Source organism: Heliangelus exortis, chromosome 16 (genome assembly GCF_036169615.1).
Source record: "Heliangelus exortis chromosome 16, bHelExo1.hap1, whole genome shotgun sequence".
Taxonomy (NCBI): domain Eukaryota; kingdom Metazoa; phylum Chordata; class Aves; order Apodiformes; family Trochilidae; genus Heliangelus; species Heliangelus exortis.
The window spans coordinates 10,401,469-10,420,881 of NC_092437.1; the positions used below are offsets into that span (position 1 = coordinate 10,401,469).

Consider the following 19,413-nt stretch of genomic DNA (forward strand, 5'->3'; position numbering starts at 1 on the left):
CTGCTTCACATTTCTAAATGTGTTCAACACCCTTCTGGTTTTATCTGTGGGCAGAGGGGTGTTCAGGTGGTTTGTGTTTTTTCTCAGGTACTGCACTGGTACAAAACTTGCATGGAAACAAAATGCATTCCTTTTCCCACTCAGCCTGCTAGCACCTCCTGGTTTCTGGCTGGTTTTCTGAGGGCTCTGGTGATTCCTGGCCATGCTGCTTTGCTTAGGCTCAGGAATGTAAGCCAAGCATGGCAGAAGCAGTAAGAATTGCATTTGCCTCCAACTCAAAAATAATCTTCATGCATTTGAAAGCAGCAGGATTCCCCAGGAGCTTTGGTTCTTGGTTCAACCTGGCAGCCAAGGAATTGTGAGCATTTAGCAGGAATTACAAGGGATTAGGCAACACACAAATTTATGCTGTGCTTGTCACAGTCACGTAGGCTGGTCTGACACACTTCTGCAAGACAATGACCTGTGTAGCTGCAAAGGTGCTGTGTTTACTGTGTGACCCCCAGTGATTAGGGCCACACTCCAATTTGGTGTGTGAGCACCCATCTCCACCACCTGCCCACACAGCCCTGGCACCCGCAGATGAGGTGCTGACTGAAACACTACAGACACTTATCCCCCAAATACAATGTTAGCTTCCTTCCTTTGAAGAGAAAGGCAAGAAGGTCCCCTGAGCTCATCTCTTTTGCTGAATCTGAAAGATGCAAGAACACACGTGATGCCACATTGTTCATCTGGTCCATCAGTGGACACTGAACTCCCCTAAAGATTTTATAAAGACACACTGACACGAAACCCCTACCAGGATTTCATCCTTTTACCTTTGTCCATTGTCCTACACACACAGTCCCTGCTGATCTCCGAAAGCAGATGAAATGCACACACCAGGTGTAGAAAGGAATACTTGTGGAGGTACAAGACCAGGAAGCACAGAGAGAATGAAAGCAAATACTCACCAAGTTCCCAGGATTTCAGCTGAAGGAACCTGCTTAGCATGACTGCTCCTGGTTACTTTGCTTCTCATTTTGGTTTGTTGTTTTTTGGTTGTTCGTTTTTTTAAACCAAAGAATAAATTTAAAATTATGGAGCAAACCAGAACCCTAAACACTGGAGAAAATCGTGTTTTGAAGCACATTGTAAAAATGCAACTATTACAAGGAGCCAGACATGGCCAGCAGCTGGAACAGGACCTGGGGCAGTCTGGACCCAGGTGTGAGAGCTGCTGGTTATGTTGCTTCATGGGCTGCTGAGAGGCCACAGAAGCTGTAGGGATGAGTTCTGTACAGGTTCTCACTAGCAATTCTTTGTTTTAAGCTAAACTGAAAAAAGGAAAAATCAGTGAAGACAGTGCAACTGCTCGTCCCTGAGCCTTGTTTCCCTGGCATGGTAATGAAAAAATTCCAGGACTTTGCTCCAGGGAAAAGCAATCTGCAAGAATGATAAAAGACAATTACTGGTAGAGGCAGGGGCTGGATTGATGCTCAAGACCCTGCTGAAATGAACCAGCAGATGAATGTCACCACCCCAATTGATCCAGATTAAGGAGTCACTGTAAGCAGCCCTGTGGTGATTTCAGGCTGTCATCACACCAAGTTTCTTTTGCTCCAGCTGATCTGAGCCTGATCAGACTTTTTCTGCTCTAGTTCCATTTAAAAGGGAAGATCACTGCACTGCCTGGCCATAAGATGTGCACCAGTTCACTTCCCAGGGCACTTTCTGTCCCCAGAAATATGAAAATGAGAGCAAAAATCTGTTCTCTCACTCCAGGACTTTACGCTTTGCTCTCAGCAAGGTGTGGAGTGAGAGCAGCACCCAAGGCTGGAAGGTGAGGCACCTCAGAAATTCTGTTTGGAGCAAACATCTCTGGGAGATTTCACCAGCTGAGCAATTCCGTGGCAACTCCTATGGGAGGGCTGCCTTGGCTGCAGTGGACAACAGAAGGAATGGCTTGTCCTTCTTAGACTTGATCCTATATGGACTTGGTTACCTAAACAATTTTTTTTTTCATCAAAACCTCTGGATTTTAGAGGCAAATGGGTTTTTAGGGCCTTAAAAACTCTATCTGTGCTGACATGTGGAACTTAAAATTACCAAAAGGAAGAAAGTCAGGTCCACACACTTCTGAGTGTCTCCAAGGTGGAGCTCCATGACACCAAGCAAGCTCACAAGGAGTGGTTGGTCCCTCCTCCCTCCCAAGCCTCCTGTTTAACAGGATCCCCATGGTCAGATTTGTAGCACTACAATTTCTGACATCTTTTTACTCCTACAGGTTTTGCTCAACAGGCTCAATTATGAAAATTGAAAATGTATGTCAGTCTTAGAGCTGTCTGGCAGCCTTCTCCTTTTATTGTCAAGGGATGGATAAGACCTTTCCATGCAAAATAAAGGATTTCAAAACCAAGCTTGCCAGAGGAGAGGGACACACTAGAGAGCTTGGCTGTCACGGGTTGCCAAAGAAATCCAGATCAACAGCAGCCCAAGAATACCCAGTGACCATCCCGGGGCCCTATCAGAGATTAATCGCTGAGTCTTGCTTTATTTCTGAATGAAAAAACCCATCCTTACCACCCAAGAGCAATTTCAGCATCCCAGCTAAGGTCAAAAGGGTAAGATCTGCTCTTTCAAGTGAGGGGAAACTCACTTTCCACTGTGAAAATAAATAAATAAATAAAGAACTTCCCCACTTGAGGACAGCAAGCATTACAGTTTGTGAAAATGTTAAACCTCAGGCTGTGTTTTGTGGCATTCACTGCTCTTAACACAAAGCCAGGCTCCCAGACTGCATCCACAAAACAGGCTATGACAACAACTAAACCTCACATGTTCTTAAGAGATATAGGGGATTAAAATAATATGGGATAAAAGTATGGTAAAATGGGATTAAAAACTAAATAACTAAAGAACCGGGAAACAATGTACAACCTAAGAGCTAACTACTCTGCAGCTAACACACCAGCAGTGATCTGGGATGTAGCAGAGGATCAGAGGGTAATTTCACACCTGTTCACCCCACCAGCAAAGCTGCTCTCACTACACAAGCCTGTAGGAAAGCTACATCTGCCTTAGCAGGACAGAATAAAGTCCCCAGCCCATGTTCAGTCCTGACAGAAGTTCAAACCCACGGCTATGAATGGGAATGTAAACATCTGTGGAAGTATATTGGGAACAGGTTTTGATTTTGCATCCCTAAGGCACCTCCAGAAGCATGGCCTCAGTGACAAACCAGATGTTTTAGCCCAAGCTGCTTCTAATCCCAAACCCAATGTTTTAAGCAGTAGTGAAAAAGCAACTTGTGTTCTCTGAAAAAGCACATTCACAATGTACAAATTTCCTGTTGTTTCCCTTTGTGCTGATTTCCAAATGTGCCCAAACAACAGATCCACCACCATGTTCTTCCACTCTCTGTTTTACACACTTCCCTCTGAAGGATTAAACAGACAGTTTGAAATGCCTTCCAGTGAAAGCAAGAATACCACACATGCCATAAATAATTCAGATGAACAACTGCTTTGTCAGAACACAGATGTCTATCACTGCAGAGGAGGCTCTGGACTGCAGTACCCTGGGTGCAGCAGCCCAAGGCCCCACCTGCAGCTGCCAGAGCAGATCAGTATTATTTCTATTTCCTTGCAACTTTGATGCTGAAGGGCAGCGACCAGCCAAGTGTCAGCCTCCACCCACTCCTTGACAGCTCACAGTAGTAATGCTCCTTTTTTTGTCTTTCTCATCTACACAATGATCTACTTCCAGCTCTTTTTCCTTTATCCCTCTCTACTGTCCTACCCTTTCCTCTCTCCCAGATTCCCCCTGATTTCTCCCTCCTGCTGCAGACACCTGTGGATACAGAACTATTTTCAGAGACATTTCTGCTGTCAGGACCCCACAGGTTGTGAAGCTCTGTGTAGGAGGACACAGCATCTCTCATTTCCACCTTTTGAGAAAGCAAGCTAAGCAACAAAGAATATACTCTTGCTAAAACACCCTTAAGGAACAGCACAGACCAATGACAACTTGGGAAGCCTTTCTGTAAATACAGCACCATCCATTCCCCCACTTCCATTGCCTCCTGTCTCAGCCCTTTTCTACCAGCACCTCATCTCTCCCGTGACCTAAATCTTTTTTAGCTTCAGGAGAGTTAGCCAAATAAAGCTGCTTTGCAATCAGAACAGAGTGTATCCAGGTTTGAGGGTGCTTTATAATGCTGCAGGCAATTCTTGACACAGAACTGAGCATCCTGCATAGTTAAGTGCTGTTCTGCTATTGCTCTTTGCAGCACAAGGTCATGTCACTCCACTGCAAGCCTCTTGGAACAGTCTTTTGCTTACCAAAAGCAGTTTCTTCCCATTCCATGCCCTCAGAGCTAACCACTATAGAACAGCAATGGGAAGGATTCTTGGCCACAAGCAAAAGAAACAAAACAAGAAAATCCCCTAAAAGCAAGATATAACAAAAAATGGCAACATTTCTTCTCTTAACTTCCGACTGATGACAATCAACATTAAAAAAATTCTTAAAAACTGGAATCATTCCTGGTCTTCTAAAATCCAAATCAGTGGGGTCAGGCTAGAGCAAAGCTGGAGCAACAGCTCACAGTGCTGGGAAGAGCTGTGATCTAGGATGACACTGGTGCTGCAAAGCCCCCAAGTGCTGGGCTGGGGTGCAACAATTCACACCCCGGATGCTTGGCTTTGGGGGGCTCAGTATCATCTTTATTTCCAAATAATTTTTGCCTGTCTTTCTGCATCACAGTCAACTATTTTTAGCCACAATCTTTTTAGCTGCATTTTCTCCAGCACTGAGTCATGATGCTAAGCCTGTCGCTGATCCAGTCACGCCACGTGTCACCTCTTGGCACTGCTCTTCTCTTCTCCCCAGTCCCCACGGGATGGGAAGGCTCTGCAGAAGAGAGGCAGCAGAGGAGCCTCCCAAGGAAGAGGTTTCTGAAAAGAGCTGACATTTACACCACAGATAAACCCATTTATTGCTCTGACATCAACAATGCTTCCCACAGATTCATCATTGCATGACTGAGGGAATTCATGACCTAAAAGCATGAAACGAGCATAGAGTGGACATGGAAAAAAGGCTTCAGAGAGATGTGAGGAAAAATAATCATAATTTATGTTTACTTGTGTTGCACACTTTTCTTTCTTTAGCCTTACACCACTGGGGAGATAAACGTCTCCTTCCATTGGATACATTGTCTGGAAAAGCATGAAAGGACATTTTTCCAAGAACTTCAACTCTCCCAAAACACTAATAAAAATAATAACCAACATACTAGTGACGGTTAATTGAAATTAGTAAAAAAATGGGGAGAAATAATAAAAAAGAGAACAAAAAGATACACATAACAAAACCAGCTTACAGAACACTGACATTGCAAGAATTGGAAAAGAATGTATCTGAAGTAGTAAGCAGTTTGTCCTGGAGAAACAGGCCTTCAGGACAGGGATGGAAGGGAGTACCCCTCACAACTTACCTTGGTTATAGCCTTGAGCACCAAGTAGAAATCACTGACTAATTGGACTCAGCCTATTAACATCCCATCAGAATATCCAGGTCCTGTTGGCATACTAGAATACTCACCCATTGTTTAGAGGGACCCCTACTAACAAAAAGCCCCCCACGCTTTGAGCATGCATAGTGACAGCTTTAAGCACAGCCACTTTAAAATGGAAGTGAACTTGTTAACAAATGGTATATATGTGATGGAATATAATTAGAGATAAAGTCATTTTACATCTTTCTGTGTATAAAAGGAACCTTTAAATTTCAAGAATCTGAGCTGGCTTTGTAGAATACCACCCAGCTCCCTTTTCTGTGCAGAGCTGGATATTAAAACACATCTCAACCCTGTATGGATTGGCTTCTTGCCCTGGGTCATGAAATTCAGTTTTTGGGACAGCAATATCGTAGTCCCAAAGCTTTAAAGAAAAGTTGTTCAACTTGCTGCAATGTACATGGCATTGCTTGTGTTTTGTGATGGCCTGAGGGTAGTTAAAAATAAACTTTCAGACTAAACATTACTACACAGTGGCCTGAAATTTCAGGGACTGCACTCAATCCCCAGAATCATTTCCATTTCTGCTTTTCCAACTCATAACCTCTGTGTTCTCTTTGTGCACCAAGGTACCCTTCTCACATCCAGAGGAATTTAAGATTTCCCACTAACGACCTGGGTGAAACTTCTCTGTACAGAAGGAAAGGGCAAAGTTAACTGTACAGAAGCACCAAGTGGTTCTGCCACAAAACTTTTCTTCCTTTCCATGCAGATCTGCTTCCATAAATCACAAACACCATTACAGTGACAGAGCAACTCCTTTAGCTACAGCTAATCAGAAGTTGGGCTTCACAAGAGCCTTTATGCAAAACACTTTCAACTTAAGCTTTAGCAAAATACTTAAAAGAGAGGAAAACAAAATACAGAGAAAGGATGTCTCTAGCATGTAAAGAGCATTTATTACTAAACTGAGCTCCAGGAGGTGAGATGAAGCTATGAAAAGAAATAATCCAAAAAATGGGTTTCTGAGTGAACAGAGATAAACACGGGCTGATCAAAGGGACAGGGCTGGAAAAGGCTGTTTGCAGAGAAGCTGCAGGGATCTGTTTTACATTACAGCAGTGAAAACAGGTATTATTTCAACACAAAAAGTGAGGAAAGACTTGTGTTCATAACTAAAGCCTGATTTTCCAAAACATGCAATAGATCACAGCAGCCTCTACAGCACTGACATTAAAATGCACCATAGGGGATAACTGGGTGTTTCTCTCTTTGTCCTAACAACAGGATTCTTTTTTTGCAGCCACTCAACAACCTACATTTCAGTACACATCTAATAGCATAATTTAGCACCACTGAAGCATCCATGGAACAAGACTGCTCTGAGCAAAGCCTTTGAGGAAGAAACAAACACCTTTTTCAGACATTTTCAAAGTCTGAAATGCTCAGAGGGCTCTTACGAAAGACCTAAACTTTCCTGTTTGCCTGATCTTGCCTCCAGTGATGCAAACACCTGAAACACTCCCAGGTAAGTGAAGAGTGAAATGAATCCTGATCCAGTTAATCTTCACCTGTCTTGTAGCTAAGACTCCTTTCCGTGCTGGCCCCAGCAGAGGAAATTGTTTAAGACACCAAGAATTGCCTCAGCCACATCATCAGCCAGGCCAACTGCTGTGATACAAACCCCACAAAACAGGCTGGAAAATACAGACAATGAAAAATTAACAAACATTATGCCACATATGTCATATAATAAATATGCTAGTAAGAGGTTGGGATATAATTTAAAAAAAAAAAAAAGGAAAAAACCCAAGTGTTTCTTGTGACTATAGTTGCTGTCTTCTGGAATTCAGTACCAAATATGGATATTTATCTTTAAAATATTACACTTCTGAAAAAAAAAAAACAACAACAAATCTGTGCTTTTGGCAGAGGACTTCAGATCCAGCTGCTCATAACACTGCTTCTCTTTGGCTATAAATCTGTCACAGAGAGTTTGAATCTTTTTTAATGACAAAAGTATATTTGGGACAGGGAAGGAAGTCAGATAAAAGTGACTGAAAATAGGTGAACAGAAAATTGGAGACTTTTCTAGCATAAAGAATCAAAGATTTCCTCTGAAATGAGTCAAAAGGTGCAAAGAAATGTATGGAGCACAAGGGAACTTTCTAAGCCAACAGCTGGCACATGGTCTCTGCATGGAAGAGAAGGAAGACAGGGGTGCCAAGATTTCTAAACTCAGAGGTACTGCAGCACATGGGAATTTTTCCCTACATTTCAATGGCTTTCACTTTCCTGCAAGAGGCAACTGTCCATGTCTAAAAAAATCAACTGCCTGGTACAACAGGCACAGAGAAGGAAACTTCCTTTTGTCAGGTATGACTTCTCTTGTCTCTTTTTAAGCCCTGCACTTTAGAGAATCTGTGCTATGTTAACCTGTTCAAATACTGCAGAATTATCCAGGTCAGTCTGATCATGCATGTAGCAGTCACAAAACCAGTGTGAGGCTGGATCATTCAGGGACATGAAGAGCAGAACCTTTACAGACACCAGAAACAAAAATCTTAAAGACAAAAACACTGACAAAAGTTCGTTTTTTCTTTCGTGTTTAAATAAAAGTTGAGATTAACCATAATTAACCATTAACCATATCCCACATTGTTTCCATAATAAAAACTTTGTATGACACTGGTTAGAAGTGGACAGAAGCATCCAGACAGTCATTGCACAAAACATTTCTGCTATTGAAGACAATTTTAGCAAGTCAGTTGGCTTAAATAAATAGCTTTTCCTGTTCCAAGGCCTTGATTAAATAGGAAAGTTACATAAATTTAACCTAAAATAGAAACTTAAATCTAATAAAATTAATCATCACACCTTCTGGGTATATAATCCTTTTCCATGGTGAAAATGGCTTGTGGTCTAGCTTTAACTCTACTGGGAGCAGGCTTACACTACATCAAAAGAACGTCTGCAAATGCATTTGCATTGTTTAAACAAATTTAGTTAAACCCAATATGAGTTAATCAGTGCAAATTTTCCTAAGATTCAGTTTAACAGGCAATTCAATGCAAAAACAAAAGGAGGAGTTTGATGGAAGACACACAACTTCCTTTAAAAACTCGTTTCTGCAAGGTGATTTGTACTTTCTAAGGACCCACGACAACTTCCCCACACCACTGAATCCAGTGGAGATCCCAGGGAATTCAGCTCTCCTCTGAGGCAGATCACAAGTGTGGAATTCACACTGCTGTACTTACTAAAAACACTGTGGCTCCCTTGCTGGGAGAGAGCTCTTGAGATGACAAAGAGAAATGTCCCCAGATTAGGCTCTGGTGCATCATACCCTGTATTCAGCAAAATATTCACCTTGGAGCCAAAAGCTGCAGACAGCTCACTCTCAGATTATCTGACTTTTCTACAGCCTTACCCACAGACCTTTTTGCCTGTCTTGCTTGTCACTAGAACTGTTAAAACAGCTTTTGTGCAACTGTGACAAGAAAAGCAACAAAAAGCTTTTCAAGATAAAAAAAACTATGCTAAATGTATGATTGATATGATTACCTTTTAATTATCCAAGTGTTTTATTCAGTAGTGGGTTTCTAGCCACATCAAAAGTGGCCACAGCTTTCTGTGCAATCAAATTAAGTAGCTTATTGATATTGCTGGATAAGCAAGAATAAATATTGCTTCAAGCACACTGCTCTGGGGATAAACAATTTGTTCCATTCATTACTAAGCAGACTGTTAGGGAAAGAGCAGGTTAAGCTAACTGGCTCGTAGCACCAGAATTTATTATTCTTCTAAAAGAAACCTATCACAAAGTACTCATTGTTGCAAAGTGTGCAACTCGTAAGATTCAAAAAAAAAAAAAAAACAAACCCAAATTCTCATACTAGATTTTTTAGGAAGGAGTTTGTTTCTTGTGTCAAGAATAAAATGACAAAATATTATTACAGATACTTCACATAAGGAGAAAGTTAAGGCTCATTTTTCAAGAGTTTCCTTTTCAAAGGCAGGGATGAATTTGAAGTCAGTTTACTTCAGACATTACATCTCACACTCTTTTTGTGGCAGAAGGTGCAGACAGCTAACAAACATTTGTGGCAAGCTAGTGTCATTAACACTTGATAACATGAGATGTTCTAGTTTCACAACAGAGCTCTACACTGCTTTAATGAATATTGATATTTTGCAACACTTGGCAGCACTGTCACTGGTAGAGTTTTCCTGGGAGACAGTACAAATAGGAGAATTAAAAAAAAGAGGTGTACAATGTTTGAATCATCCAAAGTATTTCAAGCTCCTAAAGAGCAAAGGCTTCTCTCAGCCTTGGATCTCCTCCTCCATTTATTAGTAAGAGAAAAAGATCCAACTTCTGATTTCCATGATGAGAACTCCAGTCAGCAGCACCTAAACAAGGGCAGATCTCTTTCAATATCCTCTTTTTTTTTCTTCCAAGAAAGCAGCTCATTACCACCTGCCAGCCATCAGCCAGTACAGATTTGGTTTCCTCCTGCCCATCACCGTGTTCCTTACAGTGGAAACGCCATAACCATTTCTACATTCAACTACTGACAACAGTACTGAAAGCAAAATCCAAACATTTTAAAACATTTTATCTCCTATAACTGTATTTCTTTGAACTTAAAGGTATATTGGGAAGAGGTAGTCCAGGAGAAAAGGGCTTTAAGTACCAAAATCTGTAGGTCCCATACCAGGCTGACAGACCTATCAGCACACCAAGAAGCTTTTGACTGAAGTCATGGAAATAGATGGCAGTGCAGAGAAACATGAACACCCAGATCATGGTGAGAAAACACAAGGAAACAAACAGGCTGTTGATCACAACATGCAGCTTAGAGTTCTGGTCTATGGACAAGCCTTCCAGCACAGCTACTTCCTCCACAATCATCAGAGCACAGTATGAGAGCAGAAAGCAGTGCCCTGAGATATCAAAGCCATCCCAGATCCCGTTGTCCTGGTGGCACTCCTGTTTGGTGGCATACAGCCGGTGAGGCTCCCCGGGTTTCCCCGAGGTGGTGCAGGTGCCAGTGAGATTCTCAATATAGATGAAGAGTCTGGTGCAGAGGTACCAGATGGCAGTGCCCACGAGCAGCGAGCTGAGGCGCCGCAGCACCACCAGAACGCTCTTGGTGAGACCATAGAGGAACCTGCTCTTGGCAAGCTGGAAGGTGGTGACTGCAATGAAGGGCAGCAGAAGCCAGAACGTCCATGCCCAAGCCACCTTGACAAAATACCTGCCAGAGAAAAGCCAAAAAAGACAAAAAAAAAAAAAAAAAAAAGAAATAAGATTGTGTGAAACTTCATGGGAGCCAGGGTAGAGTGGTGGAGCTTTAAGAAGTAGGGTTTCAAGGTCAGTGTTTAGAGCTGTCTAAAGCAGACACTTGCGCCCTCCTTTAAAATATCTTATCCCTCTCCCTGCTCTCTCTTGGGCCCCAACACCTGAACACACTCTCAGTCAGGAATTTAAACTGCTGCCCAGGCAGTGTTCCTTTGGACCTTGTTCAGGCTTGCAGCAGCCTGGCAGTTCAGTTTTGCAATCTCTCTTACCCCACAAACCCGCTCAACTCTGCCCTACTCAGAATGCAGCTGCAAAGCAAGTATTTTTAGCTTGCTGCTCTGACCACAGTAACCCTTCCTCTGACCCTCCTCCTCCACCTCAATTACCTTTACTTCACAACCTCGACCTGTTAATACTGAATAAAACAGCCAGGAGATGCCCTGACTCTTTTCCTGGATCATAAAACTCTTCCTCTTTCATCACCTTATAAAATAAATGAAGCAGCATCATGTGTTCATTCATTTGCTGTTCCTCCAGCTCCTAAGACCTTCCTTTGGGCAAAAACAAATCCTTCCATCTCTCAATTCACTCTCTACCTTGAAGTTTTTTGCTGTGATGCCTTTAAAATCTTGAAAACCATCTAATGATGTGCTGATACCCTGTTTAGCTGGGGACAGTATTGTGTAACTAGTCCTCTTTTTGACTCCTGAAGTGGAGCAGGTAAAAGTGAATTTACTAACAAGTTAAGGAGGCCATAGTCTATGATTTTCTTTCTCCCCTTAGTACCTTCCAGTGCAGCTTGCTTCCTGTCAGCTGGAGGGAGGAGGGAGCTGTGCAGCCCCACATCCAATTTGAAAAGCAGAGACAGCAGAATTCTGATCTGTGGCTGAGCTACAGCTGGACACACACAGATCTCACATAATCATCACCTCAGCATCTCAGACAAAACCAAGCAAGAGCAGAGTTCTGTATCTACAGTAAGACCCTAACAAACATTGTCAGGGTCTTGCTCAGGATTCTGAGGAGTACCTTCTTTCACTTTTCATTTTAAAGACAAAGGGGGATCTGTGCAGCAACTACAGCTGCTACCTTCTGCTTCCTTGAAAGCAGAACCCTCATTCATTGAGTTAGAAGCAGAAAAGGCTTCTATAGCATCAGTGCTGCTGGCAAACCGGGAGAAAAGTAATTTGTTGGGGAAAAAAATTACTTTAGGAACTGTCACTACAGATAATCTTCCTGTAATCAAAACAGAGACTTGAACTGCATGTAGTGTGTTTCACTGTGAGATCAATTTCACTCCCTAAGTGTTCCCGCCAATCCTTTTCAGTTGCACTAAAAGCAGCTCCTCTCCCACGTCACCAACTGACAAATTCAAGTTTATTAAAAGTACAAAATTCCCCGAGCACAGGGGAAAACAGCAACCTGAGCTTTACTTTCTGACCTGCAGCAGGTAAAGCACACACATGCTGCCCAAGCTCACTGCCCTCCTCATGCCCTTCAAAACGCCCAAACGTAGTTTTAAAGAATTCCTAAGGCAGTTAAATCACTACGAAGGGACTGCAGTAACTCTGCTTTTACGAGAGGCACTGGAACACTTTCTCTTTTCAGCTTGCTTTTACGTCAGTTCAGTAACCACAAGTTTACTCAAACCTGAGGAATTATCTGGGAACTAAAGAAGGAAAAAATAGGGTTGAAGAAACCCCAGTTGTTCTGCAAGCTCTCAGCCTACAGCAGGCGTTGAGAGCAGGAATCCTCATATAAATAATTCTCTTCACTCCCCCCCAGCGCTCCCGGCCGCCCCCCCCCCCCCCCCCTCTCCCCTCGTCCCCTCTCCCCTCGCCCCCTCTCCCACCCGGGACAGCCCGGACACACACAGACCCCCCCCCAGCCCAGCTTTGGCCCTTTGGGTCCCTCCACCGGAGCCCCGGCTTTCCCTGGGGAGAGGCCACGGTGCAGCAGCGCTGCAGAGGTCCCGGTCGGACCGAACACCCCGGGCCTGACAGAACCAACCCCCCCCACCCCTCCCTCAGGACCCGCGTTCCCGCCCTCCTCCTCACACGTTGAGCGGGTTGCGCTTGTTCTGCAGGGGCGTCTCGGGCACCAGCTCGTGGTCCTTGAGGGCAGACCCGAGGAGGACGATGCCGATCAGGAGCCAGGGCAGCCGCCGGCTCACCCTGCCCGCAGCCAGCCCGGCCCGCAGCCGCCGGCCGCACCGCTCCAGACGCTCCATGGCCACCGCCACCGCCCGGGCGCCGAGCTGCGTCACACCGCGCGCGCCGGCCACGCCCCCGCCGGAGACCGCCGGGCAGCGGGAGGGAGGGCGCCCCCTGCTGGGCCGGTCCTGACACTGTGAGGGGTTCGGTCCCAAGGGTCCGGTGCGGTTCTGGGGTCCTGGTGGGGTGATCTGTTCTGGATCTGGTCCTAGGGGTCCGGTCGTGGCGGTGTCAGGGGTTCGGTCCCAAGGGTCTGGTCCTGGGGGTCCGGTCCTGGTTGGGTGATCGGTTCGGTCCTGAGGGTCTGGTCCTGTGGGTTTGGACCTGGCAGTGTGTGGGGTTCGGCCCTTGCGGGATGAGGGTTCTGGTCCTGGGGGTCAGGTCCTGGAGGTCCGATCCTGGCGGTGTCATGGGGTTCGGTCTGAGGGTCCTGGCAGTGTGAAGGGTTCGGTCCCGAGGGTCTGGTCCTGGGGATCCAATCCTGGCAGTGTGAAGGGTTCGGTCCTGGTGGGGTGAAGGGTCCAGTCCTGGGGGTCAGGTCCTGGAGGTTCGGTCCTGGCAATGTGAGGGGTTCGGTCCTGAGAGTCTGGTCCTGGCAGTGTCAGGGGTTTGGTCCTGGTGGGGTAAGGGTTCTGGTCCTGGGGGTCCGGTCCTGGCGGGGTTCGGTTCCTGGTGTTGCAGGGTCCATAGTGTGCCTGTCCCAGCGGAGCCGGCGCGGTGCTGTCACTCGCCAGAACAGAGCCGGGCAGAGCCGGGCAGGGGACGGGGCTCGGGGGCATCTGCAATGAACACAGAAACCTCAGAACCACAGAACCACGGAACCATTTCCGCTGGATCGGACCCTCAAGACCGTGAATCCCAAGCGTTAACTGCCAGGTCCCCCCGGAGCCATCTCCCTGCACCCCTCATCTCTTCCAAACCCCCCCAGCACCGGTGGCTCAGCCCTTCCCTGCGCAGCCTGGGCCGGTGAAGAAGTTTTTCCAAATACCCAATCTACACCTCCCCGGGCCTAAACTTGAGGCCCTGTTCTCTCATCTTATAAATGAGCATCAGCTTCTTCAGCCTAAGGTGTCAGCTCCTCTTTCTGAGTGTCCTGACCTAATATTTGAGAGAAAAAAAATGAGAATTTTCTCATTCAGGATAATTTTTTTACTTTTCTCCTGGGGCTTAAGAGAGAGGGAGAAAGCTCTTACTGCTCCTGCCCATGCTTACAGCTGAAAGTGGTGTCCAAGCATTGGCCATCACTGTGGTATTTGAGACCTGTTTCATCTATTGAACTGCTGCCACAGACATTTCTACTTCATTTTAAAATAATAATATTTTAAAAAGCATCAGCAAGCAGAGAAATGGATAAATGGACAAAGAGCCATTATTCATCCCAATGGCCTCAGTAAGAAAAATGTGGGAGGGAAAAAAAAAAAAAAAGCAGACCCTATCTGAGACAGGATGGGGGGAAAGTATTTTTTTGCCAGAATGGGTTTCAAAGCCAGTTTGCAGACACCATCAGTGAATCTGTGACAACATCTACTGAAAAGCAGTAGGAGACATCAAAGCATCTCCAGTAGATACAGAGAGTTTCAGCTAAAGGAGGTTACCCAGGGTAAATGGCATTTGGCAATTTATTATATGTTGTTTTTAATAAGACTGCCATGGCCATGTCTCTACCCCTGAATCAGAAAGCCCAGACAGCTGCGTTCACTCAAACGAGGGAGGATGAGAGGGGCTGGGAGCAGGTTCCACAGGGTCTGGCATTGTCTGCCTAAATCCCCCTTTGCCTTTGAAACCTTCCCTCCTCTGCTTCCCGGGTTTGGGTCTCTGATCCCCAGACTGTTTGCAGTGCCTGTGAGCTGGAGGTGCTGAGCTGCTCGGCTGGCTGCTAATGAAGCATGGAGTCTACCACAGGGCAGGAAGATTTCATAAGCCTGGCACCTGCTCCAGATGAATGGAATTGATGGCATGGGCTGAAAATGTCTCTCTCTTCAGCCCAGCTTGAAATGTCTGAGGATTATCTCTGTAAATCACAGATTCTTGCAAGTGCAGTGAGCGAAGCTCAGCTGGGTCCAGGTGTCCTGCAGATTTAGAAAAAAAAAAGTCTCTGCTTTTGAGCCATGTATTTGCTGTATGCATCAGCCAAAGCCAATAGTTCTTCCTAGGAGCTGATAGCCATTCCTCTGTGAAGAATCAGAGTGGAATGTAGGTCTTTTAAAATAGCAGAAAAAGCTTCTATTCATCAACAGGGAATAAGGTTTCTTCTAGCTGAATTGCAGAACGTTCCCAAAAAGCTCTCATAGATACCTATTGGAACTGTATATACAGGTATAAATCACACAAAACTGAATTAATTTGTCAACTACAGAAGATATGGATGTTCTTCCCTTTCTTCCTATCCTTTTCCTTAACAGCACCAAGTCACTGCCAGACTGAGACTGAAACCTCCCACAATATTGGGTTAAAGAAAAATGGTTGTGTTTTGGTTTGTTTGGTTGTTTTTCTGTTTTAATTTGAACCAACACCTCCAACAAATTGTTTCACTTTCCCTGAGAAATAAAGGTTTTCCACAGGAATAGACCCATTAGGGGCTGTAGAACCACTTCCAGAGCTGAGGTGTGGCTGGGAAGCCTTGTCCCTCTGTCCCAGTCACCTCGAGCTTAGGGCACTTACCTGGACAGGCAACGTGGAGATCCCAGTGCCTGAGCAGAGGCTTGAAGGAAGATGCAACATGCCTGGGAAGAGCATCCTTACTCCTGAGCTGCAGCAGGCTTGTGGAAAATCTTTCCTGGTCATAGAGTTCATGTTGGATCAGGTATTTCAATATTCCTTGGAGCAAGAACAGTGGCACACTAAATAAATATGTTGGTTAGAAAATTGTCTCATTTGGGTGATTAAATTAATAGTCTGTTAATCAGCACAATTGCAAAGAAATATATCTTGCTGATGGGAGACTATGGTATGGATAACTTCCACAGAACTGGGGATCCTCATCTGGAAACAAGTCGGGGGAAAGACCACCACCATGCTTGCCAGGAGCCTGGGGCAACTTCATTCCTCATTTGATGCTTGAAATTGGCTGTGGAGAAATGCAGACCTGACTGCAAGACAGTGGCATTTGGCTCAGGCTCCTGGTGCTGTCACTTGGATGCTGAGACATTGATGCTGTGTCCAAATATGCTGCAGCATCACCACAGCCTCACACATCAAGTGTCCTGGTGCCCTGATGCACAAATTCCTCCTGCTAAACACTCTCTAAACCATTGCATGTTAGAAGAAGAAAAGATCTGAGGACATGATTATGCCTAAAAGCCATTTGCAGAATGAAATACTGGAGTTTAATTCTCCAGCCCTTTGACAAAGCCCTGCAGGGACATCAGCTCTGCAAGGGAGCCTCCCTGCAGAGAAGAATCAACTGGGAAAGGCTTGGAGCTTTGCTGTGGAGCAGGACCCAGAAGTCTGAACAGAATTCTCAGCTCAAACAGTCAAGCAGTCTGTGATAAATGGGAATCTTTCTGGTTTAGTGGGGTTTCTGGGTCCACTGCACCAAGGAAGGATGCCTGGAGAAGGAGAAAAAACTCTACCAGAACTTCTTTTACAAAATTTGTAAATTTGTTTTGTGCCATGTTTTGGTTTTGGTTTTTTGTTTTCTTTTTTTGACCCCAGCTTGGGCTAAGGTGGGTTCTTGAGACCCCCTCTCTCTTCCCAGCTTTTCCTTCTGCCTAACAGCAATTCCCAGACCCCACTGGCATCTGCTCCATCACAGCCCACCCAGAGCCCTTGCCAGCCCCCAGCCCTTCCCTCTGGAAGGCAGGTGTTCCAGCAGCTGTGCCATTCATTCTTTCCAAACCTCCTCAGCTCTGTTTTCCTTGGTGAACGCTGCTCACATCTCCATGATTGATTGTGTTTGAGTTTGATCATGGAGCGTCCTGGGATGTTTGCATGAGAGGTGCAACACAAGCAGAATTTGTGCTGTATTTTCTTTGCCTAGTAGAAGCTTAAGCTTGGAGTTCAAGATAGTTTTGGCCCTTTGCTGAGACACTGTCCATCAAGCCCTGTGCTTTCAGCTCTGCAGCCTCCTCTATTCACTGTCAGCTTCAAAAATATATATATAAATAAAACAATATTGTGCTTTGTTCCCTTGTGTCAGTGATGCCTTTGAAAAAGGTGTGGAAATTAACCCCAGGGAATTTCTGCAGACTGCACCATCACTGAACCCTGCACGAAAACCTTTGTGGGTCACACATTTCCTCCCCCAGCCCTCCTCAAACGAATAGGAGGGTTAAACCGTGACAGATCTGCACTGCAGGGAATTTTTTAGCATATTTGGTGGTTCCAGCCAAAGATCAAAATATTTTGGGATACCGGGCAAAGCGTAATAAGGGATCAATTCAGTTTTCAGTGACGCAAACTTCACTAATGCCACAAATTAATACCTTCTTCTCCAAAATATTTATATTTTGTGTTCTGCACAGCCAGATTGCAGCAGAGCAGACTCATGTAGGGGTTTAATTTATAGGGGAGTGATGTGATTCTTGTGATGAGCACAGACTGTGAGGGTTTAATTTGTGATGCTGACAAACTCCCTCTCCAGCCATAGGCAACGCTCTTAAACATTGTAGCCCCATACCCTGATCAGGACATAAGGTTCCCTTCTCTTTCTTCCTAAGTATCTTTCAGAGATAATTGGGATGTTGGAGAGGGCTGCAATAATGGTAAAAATAACCAAAGGTCTCGATGTAAAAGAGTTACTTTAAAAGAGTTACTTTTCCTACAATACAAGTTAAACAGCCCATCAGCAAATTGAGTGGGGATGAGATTACAAATGAATAAAGAAAAGATGCATAATTCCTGTGATTAAGTGTACCTGTGCTCGGGCATAAAATGGTCTCAATTACTCGTGCTTGTCTATACTGGCCTGACATCCTTGAGCAAGCTGGGGGGTCTGTGTGTGGAGCTGAAATATTCCCCTTTTTTGCACAGCACATGATGCCTGCCTTCTGTGTCTGCCAAAGAACATCCTCACCCCCCAGACCCTGCATATTTGAATTAATTTGATTCTCAGAGTCTTGCCTTTTGGGGGTAGCTGCTGGGCAGGTTTTTCCTTGCAGGCAGTGCTCTCCCAGCACCACAGTCACTGGGAAGTAATTCCTGCCCAGCCCAATTTCCCTCTGTTAGCCACGTGCTGAAGGGGTTTGTTTGCATCTGTTCCCTTTCTGTGCTGATTATCAATCACAGATTAAACATCATGCAAGACCCACAATTACAATTTCCATGAAAACCTTTTCTGGGTGGCCCTTGAGTTACCGTACATATTAAAAGCATTTTTTTTTTTTAATAGGAAGAAAATACTGAGTGCTGGAACTGATGAAGCATGGGAAGGAAATGGTCTGAACTTATTCATTCTAATTCACAAATATGAACTTTTAAAATTCTACTGGTGTGTTTTTAGATCATATGTTTGCAGGAAAGATTCATATTCACATGTTCAGATGTAAAATTTGGCAATGATTTTGATGATTAGCTGCAGAGACCACAGTTCATAGTTCTTGTTTCTTGGCTGGATAACCAGTGCAACCAGCCACATAACACAAGCTGTAGCAATTTCAGTGAAATATATAATAACAAACATTAACGTGTAAAACAAAATACATATATATATATATATATATATATACACACATAATATTTAATCTGTCATTTACTGCCCTGGTTAATCATAGAAGTGTTGGGTGGAAATGTGATTTGAATTTGCCTTGACCATAATCACTATTGCAATGCTCTTTAGGTATAGTACTAATTAGATGTTCCAAGGGTATGCTAAATGGCTGGTGCACAAGGTTGTCACAGTCTTAATTTGGATGCTTAAGTTAATATTTTTTTCTTTTTAAAAATAATTTGTTCCTTTTTTTACCTATGTGTTTGCTGGAGGCCTCCCTGTTCCCCTTGGTGTGCTCTTTCACCACAGGGCTGCCCTACACCTCGGAATCTTCCTCCTCAGAAGGAACAAGGATGCCTAAGGCCATGGGGTCCATAGGGTCATCAGCCATAGGTGGCACCTGAAAGACAAAATGGGCAGAAAGATGTTGGGGTGAGAGGATGTGTCAGTGTGAAGAGCTCTGAGCAGTGCCCAGGTCAGCTGTGGGGTTGGGACAGGGAGGAAAGGGGTTTGCCTCCAGGAGAAGCCCAGGGCTCTTTGGGTGGCTGGGCTCAGGTTTATCACATTTTCCCCAGCCAGGACTCTTTCCTTTAGCTTCTGCAGGGGTTTGGAAGTGCTCTCTTTGCTGTGTATATCTCTGGGGTCCCACCAGGTGTAGAAGAATTACCATTAGCATGAAAAGCTCCCAAACAGCAAATAAAGCCTGAAGTGTTCATTAGGGAACTTCCTGCACCTTCTCCAAGGC

The 19,413-nt window shown here is 44.7% G+C and overlaps 1 protein-coding gene and 1 long non-coding RNA gene across 2 annotated transcripts in view; both read right to left on the reverse strand.

Annotated features, from left to right (window-relative positions):
• Positions 1-6,443: 6,443 nt before the first annotated feature.
• FITM2 (fat storage inducing transmembrane protein 2) lies at positions 6,444-13,093 on the reverse strand. Its single transcript, XM_071759348.1, has 2 exons — positions 12,866-13,093; positions 6,444-10,764 (listed from the first exon to the last, which is right to left on the reverse strand). The coding sequence occupies exons 1-2, from the start codon at positions 13,036-13,038 to the stop codon at positions 10,122-10,124; spliced, it is 816 nt and encodes a 271-aa protein (XP_071615449.1). The 5' UTR covers positions 13,039-13,093; the 3' UTR covers positions 6,444-10,121.
• Positions 13,094-15,856: 2,763 nt separating this feature from the next.
• The window catches only part of LOC139803467 (uncharacterized), a 56,052-nt gene continuing 52,495 nt past the window's right edge, over positions 15,857-19,413 (reverse strand). The window contains exon 7 of the long non-coding RNA XR_011729016.1: positions 15,857-19,068. This is a non-coding gene — a long non-coding RNA (uncharacterized lncRNA). The remainder of the gene's footprint in view (positions 19,069-19,413) is intronic.